The following is an 11,491-nucleotide window of genomic DNA, read 5'->3' on the forward strand; positions in this document are numbered from 1 at the left end:
ACGGGCACGGCGAAACACCCCAGAAATCCCACCCGTCTCCACCCAGATAACCACGAGAGATATTTCGTCCGCCCCGACGACCGACGAACGGCAGAGAAAAGGTAAGCAAGAACGCCGGGAATTGGCCGCGATGCACAGATCTGTGGTGGCCATGGCGTGGTTACAGTACCGATCGATATGATGATCGGAAGCTGATTGGTTTGCTTCTGCGTGTAGTGAGGTGATCATGAGCACCATGGCGATGTCGGCGCTGAACCCGGACGCGCCCATGTTCATCCCGGCGGCGTTCAAGAAGGTGGAGGACTACTCGCCCGAGTGGTGGGAGCTGGTCAAGACCACCGCCTGGTTCCGCGACCACTGGTTCCGCCAGCACCAGCTCTACGAGGACCTCGCCGACGACGTCGACGTGGACGACGTCGCCGCCCTCCTCCCCGACGACTCCGTCGACCTGCTCGACGCCGACGACCTCTTCTACTCCCCGCCGTCGCCCCAGCCCCAGCCCGACTTCTACCACTACAAACCAGCAGGTACGGTACACCTCCCACCGTCTGTCCATCTCCTCCTCCTCACCGGGGCAGAGGTAGTATAGCAGCAGCCGGAAGCTGACCAGCGAACTTGATCGCTCTGAATTTGCAGGGTTCGGCGGCGACATGGACGCGGTGCTGAAGACGCTGAGCGTGAACTCGCCGAGGGGCGGCGGCCCGGCGCCAGCCTGGGCGCCGATGAGGCACGCCGAGAAGCCGGCGCAGCACGTCGGCCCCAGGGCCGGCGGCGGCGCCCGCCGCGCCATCCACCAGCCGCGCTAGAAGCTAAACGGGCCGGCCCTTGGCCGCCGCCGCTGCTGCTGTGTAGTGTAACCTTGAGTTCAGTTCAGTCGGGTTCAGTCTAGTCTCTCCCTGCATCTGTGTATACAGCTGAAAAATGAAGGGGAAAACAAACTGCAGGCCCCTGCTTGCTAGCTAGTGATCTCCCTTCCCTCCTCCCGTGTCCAGAAATGGGTCAAGAACAAAAGCCAAAAAAAAAAGATCATGTGTAATATGATGAGATGGTAATCAGGTCCAACGCTGGACCTTTTCTCAAGTGCTTCTCTCTTTTGGCTTTGCTTCCACTGTGTTTTTTTCCTGATTTTGTGCATGATTCTTCACTGTCTGTGATTGCCATGAAGGGCTTAAAATAGAAGGAGAGAGATCACTGTCTGATTTTGTCATGGAGAGCTTAGCATGGAAGTGATTGATCAAGAAGGTTTCCGAGGGAGATCCTTGGTCCGATTTGGCCATCAAGAGCTTAAATTGGAAGTGGATTGATCAAGAAGGTATCTGGCAGAGATCGCTCTGTCCTCTGCGCATAAGAGGAAAACACCTTTGTTGAGCAAGATACCTGTGTACAACAGGTAGTAGAGGGCAAACAAGAAGCTGCTTTTAGATTGATCTCCGATACAGAGGCCTTGTTTGTTTCAGCTTTAGAGAGAAGATTCTAGTAGGAAAAATCAATCTGGATTCGGACCATTCTCGGTGCAATTGCCTGAAGCATGTCCAAGTTTACTTCAGTTGCGAAGCGAACCCGCATATGATTTGAAGCCAATTGAAGCTGAAACAAACAGGGCTCTGCATTCTCCGTGCCTCTCTTTCTGACTGAGCGGTTCATCACACGCATCGGAACTTGGAAATACAGGCATGCTACTTGATCATCTGCCACCATTAGGCCTTGTAAACCTGGTTTTTCTGGCACCAGTGCCTAATTTTATATGAGACGTCTAATTAATCGTCTACCCTATGCAAATAAGCACCGGTGCTCAAAGAAACAGTGGTTTATTTATCTAAGCACCTCCGCTGAACGCCTTGCATTGTACAATGCCTTGGCTTACAAGTTAAGATGCTGCAAGAGTGCATGTGTCAATGTATGGTTGTCTGAAGTGGAAGGAAAGCAATAAGCAGCAGGAAGGAGAACACTGGCCGTCACGAGATATCAACTGTCAGGTAGTACCAAGGTCAAGCCACCCAGCCGAGCACAGCGCAAGTGGATACTAGTTTGAATGGGTTAGTGGTCTGCACGTATGGAGAGAGGTCGTTGTTCAAAGTCTTCTATACATGCCATACGTCAAATAATAAAGCACTGACGTTTGGCTGCTGGAAGAACTGATGACCAGGATTCAACACCTTGAAATGGAAATGCTTTCAAGCTTTGCCAAATTGACCAGTGACTCTTGCAACTGTTCTTTCTCTTTGGTTGCTAAAAGGTATGAGATCAACAAAAACCAGATACCAGCTTTTCGAGAAGAAATGGCTCTCTTTGGTTGCTAAAGCTTTGAGATCGACAAAACCCAGATGCCGGCATTTCAAGAAGAAATGGCGCATGGTCGGTCATCCAATCGTGAGTGAGGCAGCCGAAGACTGGCCACTTTCAATTAGGTCGCCTAAAATGTAAAGAAGTGCACACATCACATCGCCATAACACGAGCACAAAGGATGAATAGCAACCTCATGGTTACCAAGATGAGCAGGTGCATTTTACAGGACCTCAAAAATGGGCTGGGCGGGAATGCCCACCCCCCTCATCACTACGTTACCAGGCATATATATAAATAGGGTCACGCAACCAGGGTACTTGACACACTCGATTCTGCGGTTACACGGCAGCTACCATTTAACACAACCATAGTTAGACAGTATAACTCACTGTTCCAGCAATGAGAGGAAGGGTGCGATCAACCGCATGGTAACACCAGACTTAAACTTGCTTGTAGAACAGGATATACGCTGGGTTATGCAAGACCTTGTTCACGTTGATGGGCATGACATGGCCGTCATCGAACCGAAGCCACTGCCCACCGTCACGCTTTGCATCAGCGGTGTAATGGCCCCTGGACGGGCCGCTCCCGTGATGAGTGATGGTTGCAACGAGCTCGTATCTTCTACCCTGCACTCGACCAAAGGCGAGATGTTAGATGAAGTAATAAATGTGTAATAACCAAGAAACAGCTGTTACATCTGATTTTACAAAGGGCTGTACAAACTTATAAAGAAGTCTAATCCCACACAGTCATCAAGGATAAAGAAGACAAGATGATAAAAGCATAATTGACCAAATAGTAGATATACCAACTATATTGGCAATAATAAAATTGAGTGTCAAGGAAATTATCACCTCTGATGATGGTGAGCTCAGCAGATCCCGATTGAGGACCAGTTCAAGAGGGAAGTGGAGTGGCTTGTACAGTTTAGTACACCCACGATTTCCATAACTGAACCTCTTCAAGTGCAGTATCATTATCTTTGAAAGTTCATGTATCTTGAATGATTTCCTAGCTGTCACCACTCCGGCCTGCAAGATCAAGTTTCATCAGTCAATATTATAGCTAATTTCAAAAGGATAATTGTGAAGAGAACCATACTGTTGCACTGAGGTGTACAGTACATAGGTATAGTTCAACAACCTAGTTTCAGATTATAGCGGTATCAACAGAGTACTAAGATCTAGATCAAAGAAGGCAACCAACCAACTAATCAGGTACTCCCTCTGTTCCTAAATATAAGACCTTTCAGGGATTCCACTATAGACTATATACGGTGCAAAATGAGTGAATCTACACTATAAAGTACTCCCTCCGTCCGGAAATACTTGTCATCAAAATGAATAAAAGGAGATGTATCTAGATGTATTTTAGTTCTAGATACATCTTTTTTTATCCATTTTGATGACGAGTATTTTCAGACGGAGGGAGTATGTCTATATACATCCGTATGTACTAGTTCATAGTGGAATCTCTAAAAGGTCTTATATTTAGGAATGGAGGAAGTAGTTTATAATATAATGCATCAGAGATGAATGGCGCTAATGCAGAATGCATGATGTCCCTTATATGTAATATAATTCTGAAATAATGTAAGCAAATTCTCTGACGAGCTAAGTAATTGCAAAATTCAGGAGTCAAAACTACTGAGCACAGATTTCAGTAAGAACCTTTCCAGCAGTTGTTCTGTATCCTTCCAAAGATTCAGGGGTGGAAAACAGATGAAGTGCATCGTCAAGCGTTTGAACAGCATCTGGAAATATATCAAGATGGAGCAGCAGGAAAGGCTGAACGGTTGCTGATGCTTTGTTACCTATAATGAATGGATCCGAAAAGAAGATACAAAATGAGGGTAAGAAACTGCATAACTGAAACTCCCTCATTTTTTACCAAACAACGCTAATGATTTCAATTTACAGTGAGAATTTGCTTCAGATAACCGACACAAATCTAATGCAGGATTTCTGACAACAATGATAAGAAACTTCTTTGCACAAATGAACAGTTGACGTGTTTTTATTTAAAGTTCAAGGATAAGCAAAAATGTCTTTTCCTTGACAGCACTTCTGCATGTTTAGGGAACATCGTTTCTATTACAAGCTAAGTTACTAGTATTTCCAGGGAAAACTTCACACGAGCACAAATATAGCTAGAATCAGGAGATAAAACCTTCCCAAAAGGGCATCTAGTTGATAGATCAGAGTTAAAAGGAAAGAACTGAAATTTCTCAGCACAAGAAACAGTTACCTGCAGCTTTCACTACACTTTGTAGCTTGCCTCCAAAAATAGCACTTAGATCGGAGGGAACAAAACTCTGTGTCCTCATGATTGCAGATTTGTTCTTCCTACCTACAGTCTCCCAGGCATCGTCATCATCAGAAGAAACAACCATACCTTCCTTTGAATTTGAACCATTGCCATTAAGCCTCAACAGTTCATCATGCATTCTATCCATGGCAAAACTTAGGAACTCTTGGGCATCTTCTTGTCTGCAGAAATGCAAAGCATCATAAACTGAATTAAGAAGCCATGTTACTAGGAAAATAAATTTTAACACATGATATTTACAGTAACACAAAATCAGACCAGCATGCATAATGTCCATGCATTCAATACAGCAAAATATATTGTTTGAACCAATTTCAAGCTAAGAGCCTAAGATGGCATCTATCTCAGTTCAATGTTCCATAAGTTTCAAGAATAAGATATTACTGGGAAGCTTCTGATTCTAGTGAAGTTCATCATGCTCATAAGCATTAGTTATAGTTTCAATGTCAAATTAGGATTCTAGTAAAGGACAAACAGGATATATTATGATACTGATGGGATCATGTCTTGCTATACAAAAAGATGCCAAAAAGGCAAAAATAAGCACAAACAGGAAAAAAGAATGCTATTCTCAAGTAGTGCCTATGACAGCCCAAAATTAGCATCACATTTCATTAATTTCACTTCAAAAATTAATAACCAAGAACAGCGTCAACTTACCTTGGCCGAGCAGATGTTCCAGCCGGTACATCTGGAGTAAAATTTCTCAGAACTTGATCGAACATGGTAGGATTGATTACTTTTGCAGCGACTAAAGCAAACCTCTCGTCTTTCATAGTAGACTCGTCAAGTACATCAAACTGAGAGACGAGCTCAATGAATGCACTCAGAGTAGGGTAGCCAGCCTAAAATTAGCAGTAGTCAGAACAAAAGCCAATGAAATCAGCAGAGAGGACATTGAACTGATTAATTTAGGTAGTAGTACCTTAGGTATACTCCGGTTCCTCAGGCCTTGTACAAGCTGAACAAAAGGGAAGCATGAAAGGAAAGCCTGCAAAGTTGCATTCAGGAAGCATATATTTCCTGTATTCTTCAAACCATGAGGAAGCAACGGCTTATTCTGATAGTCTTCCTTATTTAAACTTGTGACGGAATCATCTGCTGGAGCTGCAATAATAGGTGCATCAGCACCTGTGCTTCCATTCTCAGTTACTAACATAGCTGAACTGCTGCTTTCTGTACATCTGAGACCATCATGGTGCGGCCCTGGCCCTTCAATTGGTGTTGAACTGCTAATGCTCTTGATAGGCGCAACTGAAGGAACCACAGATTCAGTCTTCTTTACAGTGTTAGCAGGGCCAGGTGAAGGAACTGTAGCTTCAGCCTTCTTCTCATTGTTGACAGGCCTGGGTGAAGGGACCGTAGCTTCAGCCTTCTTCACATTGTTGACAGGCCCGGGTGAAGGAACCGTAGCTTCAGCCTTCTTCACATTGTTGACAGGCACAGGTGAAGGAATCGTAGCTTCAGCCTTCTTCACATTGTTGACAGGCCTAGCTGAAGGAACTGTAGGTTCAGCCTTCTTCACATTGTTGGCAGACACAGCTGAAGGGGGCGTGGCTTCAACCTTCTTCACATTGTTGGCAGGCCCAGCTGAAGGAGCCGTGGCTTTAGCCTTCTTTATATTGTTGACAGGCCCAGCTGAAGGAACTGCAGCGTCCTTCTTTACATTGTTGACAGGCCCAGCTGAAGGAACTGTAGCGTCCTTCTTTACATTGTTGATCGGCCCAGGTGAAAGAGCCAGAGCTTCATTCTTCTTTACATCGTTGACAGGACGAGCTGAAGGAACTTGAGCTTCAGTCTTCTTTACATTGTTTACAGGGCCAGCTAAAGCAACCGTTGCTTTGTTCTCCTTTAAATTGCTGACAGGCCCAGCTGAAGGGACCGAAGCTTCAGACTTCACATTCTTGAGAATACCATTATTAGGAGAAACTTCGGCAGGAAGTCCATTGAACAGCACTGGTCCACCATTTGGTAAGGTAGATGTTACAGTTTCCTTCTTATTACTGCCAGCGTGATCCTTTGTATGGCCATAAGTTGGCTTTGGAGAATGAGCAGAGCCTTCAGTGATAGCATTCGATGCTTTCTCTAAACTTAGCACAGAAAAATTCAGTGAACCAAACTGGATCTCAGGCAGTTCCCATGATTTCTCCTCACTTTTAGCAGGCTGCCCCTGGAACAACTTAGTCTCATCCTCCGTGAAGGACCCAAACAACACAACCTGCATTACAGAAGAAACTATGATGAGAACAAATGACTACCTGAAAAACTTGTACTAAAGCGGCTTGCGTCGCGTCCAAACAACCACTATAGCAAGATATCAGTGTTAAATTGCTAGAAAAAGTGTATCTTTAACCACACCTGAAAATTTTGTACTAAAGCGGCTTGCGTCGCGTCCAAACAACCACTATATCAAGATATCAGTGTTAAATTGCTAGAAAAGGTGTATCTTTAACCGCTTCTATACAACTTTCACGCTGGCCGTCTGGCCTAAGGAAACTCAACTCTGGATCCCATCTGATCATACACACTTCCATAATGTGTACTCCACACGACTCCAAGCAACAACACTTAAAAGCACTGATCATCTAGGTAACCACCAAATAAGCCTACATCATCAGTGCTTCGGCATCTAGTGCCGCAAGCATGCTTGACACACACGGTAGCATCACATCAGCCAGGCTAGACAGTGCTCCAAAACGGCAAAACCGCATCAATTCACTCAGGCCACCCAACTAGAAACCGCCCCCGCCGTAATTAATGCGGCGGCCGAGCACGGCGGCAGCATCGAGGATTAATTAAATCACGCGATTAATCGATGTGAATGCGCACGAACGCACGGATGGCCGGATGTATGGATGGGATGTATTATACCTTGTCGGCGCCGCTCATCTCCGCTGCGGCGAGGGGACCGTGCACTGGGCGGGTGTGGGGGTGGAGCTGACCGCGCGGGGAGCCGCCTGGGAGCAGAGGGAGCCGAGGCGGCGGGCGGGAGACATCAAAGGGGGCGGCCGGCCGCGGGGGGTGGCGCCTAGATGCCGGCGGCCGCGCTGCCCTGCCGGCCACAGGAACGGCGCGGCGCGGCGGCGCGGGGGGCTGGGGACGGGGAGGAGGCCGGCGATCAGCGAGAGGCGCGGCCGGGCGGGGGGGGCCGCGGGGCCGGCGGCGGAGGCGAGGGCGTAGGGTTTGGACTCGGTGTGGTTTAGGCGTGGGGAGAAGGGAGTTGGGAAGGAAGGGGGCGTGTGGGGGGAGGGCTGGCTGTTGCCTATGTGGGCGGCGACCCCGTGGTGGGCCGTGCCGCTGGGGTTTTATGGCCTCGTTCCGCTGCGCCGCGCGGTCTCATTGGGTGCCCTGCGGTGCCGTGCCATCATTTTCCCAATACAAAAATTCCTTTCTACTCCACTATTTTCGTCAAAATTGTCAAAACAGAAACATTTTCTAAAACAGTTTTACTAAAGATGTGCTCTAAGTATTGCACCTCTAACTCCTACACCATTGATTTTACGTGAAGATTCGTGTAAGCATTTTCATTAGTCTATTTTCTTTTTCTTTCTAATTTGATTGAGTCACTTAAATATGCAATAACTAGAGCATATCTAGATGTGACATAGATAAACCATTTTTAAAACCATATGATACATGTGGTAAGCAATTCAAACAATTTGAAAAAACATTTTCTAAATGAAAAAGGCCTCCAATACATACTAGTTCTGTTCAGAAAAATAGTATACATTTTCTGCCAACAAAATTTGTATGCGATGGTACTAATTAGTAATCTCCGTTACCACATTGTCACTGTATATTGGAATTTCATGAAAGGCGAGACGGCGACGATGACTTCTTGAAGATGAAATTAGATTCTCCCCGCCTAGCCCTCGTCCCAATGATGTGTCTTGCATCGGTCAAGGGCGTGTGGGGTGTATCTCCGGCATATCTCATGTGAATTGGTCGGTTTTTGTCTTCGGTGGATCCGATCTTCATCCTTTTGCGTTCATGTGTGTACTGATTGGATCCTTTTTATCTACATTTCTCTTCATCGGCAGCAATTGTTGTTTCGGTGTGCTGGTCCTTTGTGGCCTTAGCACGACGACTTCTTAGTTGTCTACTACAACATGGTTTGGCCGACTCTAGTGAGGGAGGGGCGATGATGATGGCACACCTTCGGCTCGCTCCAGTGTTTGTAGTTGTCGCTAGGTGATCTTAGGATCTAATTTTGTTTACTTCTCGTGTCCTTTGTACTACCATGATGCTTGATGAATAGATCGGAAGTTATTTATGAAAAGAAAAAGAAAGAAAAGAAGAGTGAAAGCGTAAATAACACGAGAGACTAGCCACATTAGTATAGTGCAATAGCAACGGTAACTCTATGTTTACATAATTAGTAGCTGGACTGCGATTAAGTATCGCTTCCCTCTCTAATATGGTTATAATTGTTTGAAACCTGGATGGCAGGTTATGATGTTGAGTATACTAGATGATTCCCCGCACGTTGTTGCGGGAAAATATTGCCTAAAATTGATGTTTTACTATGCAAACTGAGTGTCCTAAAAAGATTTACAGAATAATTTGAAAATGATTTTGGTTTGACAACGATCTTTGGAATGATACATGACTATAGTGGTACATAGGTAAGTAATATTGATCCTTCTACTTATTTCGTTCAAAGTTTGGACTATAAATGAACAATCAGAATGTAGGATTATATTGTCATCACCCATGGAACCAACTGGTTTAAAGCTTCACTATAAGATACCAAGTCTGTGCGATCGCAAGGGAAAAAACTTTCAAGCTACAACAGAAACATCACCACCTTGGTATACCATATAAACCCAAGTCTTGACCATGCGCAATATCCATTAGAGCTCGGGCTCCCATGTACATTTACTTGTATCCATCTCGCATGAGGTAAAAAATGTCATACAAATGGCATTAGTCATGATAGAGTCGTAAGGCTTCACCTTGTAAACATATGTGGATAGCATAACTCTGCAGAAAAAACTAACAAAGTAATCCACGAATGGGTGATTATCTTTACAAAAATGGAATCATCAAGGTGGTGCCAAGCTTGCAAAAAAAAGTACCTCGACTCTCAAGGTTCATACATTCATATGCAGAAGAATTTGTAGTTGAGAGTTGAGACACAATGAGAAAAGGAGAAGAACCGAGATCTGGACTTCTCTAGAATTTTAAATTTTATACTATGCATAACCATTTATATCTACATTCTCGCCCACCAATATATCGAGTGTGAACCAAACATTTCATATTCAATTCATTATGCTATTCCTCAATGCATAAATTGGCATTTGTGTAATAAATAAGGTTTTATTACCTTTAAAACATAAAGCTATTCGAGAAATAGGGATACATGGAAATACCATCGGACACTGTGTATACAGCCATGGCAGGGAAAAATATCTTTACCTTCCTTCATTATCCTAACATTTGACATCACTATAAGTAGGAGAGTCAGTAGCGGCATGCATACATGTTGAAGCCAAGTACATTGTATATTAACACATGAAACTCATAGAAAGGAAACTGCAGAGTAAAGAAAAAAGTGACCTGTAAACATCAAAATACTCCTGTCATTCATAAAAGGCACATCCATAATTAATAAAGTGGTCGTATGCATCGCCCAGATGCAGAGGCCGGGGATCATCCTCCTTTTCTAGAAAAATAGGTTGCATCAAAGAATACCTTCAGATGGCTGCGTGAGTGGGAAGTTATATTCAGTAAGAAAATGAAAGTTAGAATAAAGTTCAGAGTTAGACTGCACCAACTAACACATCACTTCCAAACTGCTTGAGTTATTTTGTTTATCGGTGCCCCTTTCCAGGAAGAATCAAGATACTGTTTTAACATGATGTACGATACTGCAAACCACCATTTTTAATTAATAATTACATCTCTGTGAGAAGTATACCACTACAAAAGATTGTGATGGGGAAAGGGGAGTCCACGGGGATGATGGTCAGGACCCATAACCTGAACTTCACGCTGGCACCGGTAACGACAGTTTGCACGGGGACGTAGTTGCTGCAGCCGTGAGGACCCCCCTGCCAGTACGGAAGGAATGTGTGTTACCGCCTATCCTCCACTGGTCTCGCCTTGTTGAGCGACATGTGCGTCGACTGCTTCCTCCAGTGCCTCGCTGCCGCCCGAGAGGGTTTATTCTTGGGCATGGACACCGGTGGCGAGTCAGGGTGTGACATCCAATCTGATGTTGACTTATTATTACTGAAGAGCCAATCGCAAGAGTCAGTGAAAGGAAATAGGATTCAACGTTCATTTGTTGAATTGGAACTCATGATGGCAAAATCACAAATCCAAATCTAACCTCGGATCTTTTAGAGCACCAGGCACCTCCCACCTTCCAAACGGGTGATGGCGAGAATATGACACGGCTCGCGGCTTCTCCGGGTAGGCTGCCGATGCGGCGGTAGATCGTAGGCAACCACTACCTATGCGGCAAGGCACACATGGGCGACATGAGCTGAGGGCGGAGGCGTGCCGCGTGGTAGCCATCAATAGAGCAGAAAGGTAGGCGGAGAGATGAAGACGTAGGGATCGAGAGAGGAGTGGAGAATGAAGAAGGTTCAAGATGCAGCGGGCCCAATGGGCACAAGCTAGTGCTGGTGGATTTTTATGGTGCGGGAGAGTGGTCCGTAGAACGGAAAGTTTGCTAGTTATGTGGAAGGCGAAAGAGGAAGAGACAAGTCGGTTCAGTGACCATGGGATGGCTAAGCAAAGAAAAAATGTATCAATGATTTGTGGATTTGTGGGTGGATTGCTGACCAGGCTAAATTGATTTGCTGAGGTGGAATGTTGCTGATGTGGACAACTTGCATCTCTAGAGAAATAAGACTGTGGGGC

At 45.2% G+C, this 11,491-nt stretch overlaps 2 protein-coding genes across 2 annotated transcripts; one reads left to right on the top strand and one right to left on the bottom strand.

Annotated features, from left to right (window-relative positions):
* Positions 1–6: 6 nt before the first annotated feature.
* Positions 7–1,080, top strand: LOC119353458 (protein EARLY RESPONSIVE TO DEHYDRATION 15-like). Its single transcript, XM_037620081.1, has 3 exons — positions 7–101; positions 217–527; positions 637–1,080. The coding sequence occupies exons 2-3, from the start codon at positions 227–229 to the stop codon at positions 804–806; spliced, it is 471 nt and encodes a 156-aa protein (XP_037475978.1). The 5' UTR covers positions 7–101; positions 217–226; the 3' UTR covers positions 807–1,080.
* Positions 1,081–2,443: 1,363 nt separating this feature from the next.
* On the bottom strand, positions 2,444–7,695 carry LOC119353457 (ubiquitin carboxyl-terminal hydrolase 24-like). The gene is made up of 7 exons (XM_037620080.1): positions 7,490–7,695; positions 5,544–6,836; positions 5,279–5,463; positions 4,538–4,779; positions 3,961–4,103; positions 3,145–3,321; positions 2,444–2,916 (listed from the first exon to the last, which is right to left on the bottom strand). Exons 1-7 carry the CDS (start codon positions 7,505–7,507, stop codon positions 2,728–2,730), a joined length of 2,247 nt encoding a protein of 748 aa, XP_037475977.1. The 5' UTR covers positions 7,508–7,695; the 3' UTR covers positions 2,444–2,727.
* Positions 7,696–11,491: the final 3,796 nt, after the last annotated feature.

Source organism: Triticum dicoccoides, chromosome 2A, assembly GCF_002162155.2.
Source record: "Triticum dicoccoides isolate Atlit2015 ecotype Zavitan chromosome 2A, WEW_v2.0, whole genome shotgun sequence".
NCBI lineage: Eukaryota > Viridiplantae > Streptophyta > Magnoliopsida > Poales > Poaceae > Triticum > Triticum dicoccoides.

Bases quoted from the DNA above. Each gene is read 5' to 3' on its own strand.
- LOC119353458 (XM_037620081.1), top strand. From the start codon at position 227: ATGAGCACCATGGCGATGTCGGCGCTGAACCCGGACGCGCCCATGTTC. The intron at 528-636 runs GTACGGTACACC...CTGAATTTGCAG, and splicing joins CTACCACTACAAACCAGCAG to GGTTCGGCGGCGACATGGAC.
- LOC119353457 (XM_037620080.1), bottom strand. The intron at 4,780-5,278 runs GTAAGTTGACGC...GCATTTCTGCAG, and splicing joins GGAACATCTGCTCGGCCAAG to ACAAGAAGATGCCCAAGAGT. The intron at 3,322-3,960 runs GTTCTTACTGAA...TTGATCTTGCAG, and splicing joins ACAGAACAACTGCTGGAAAG to GCCGGAGTGGTGACAGCTAG.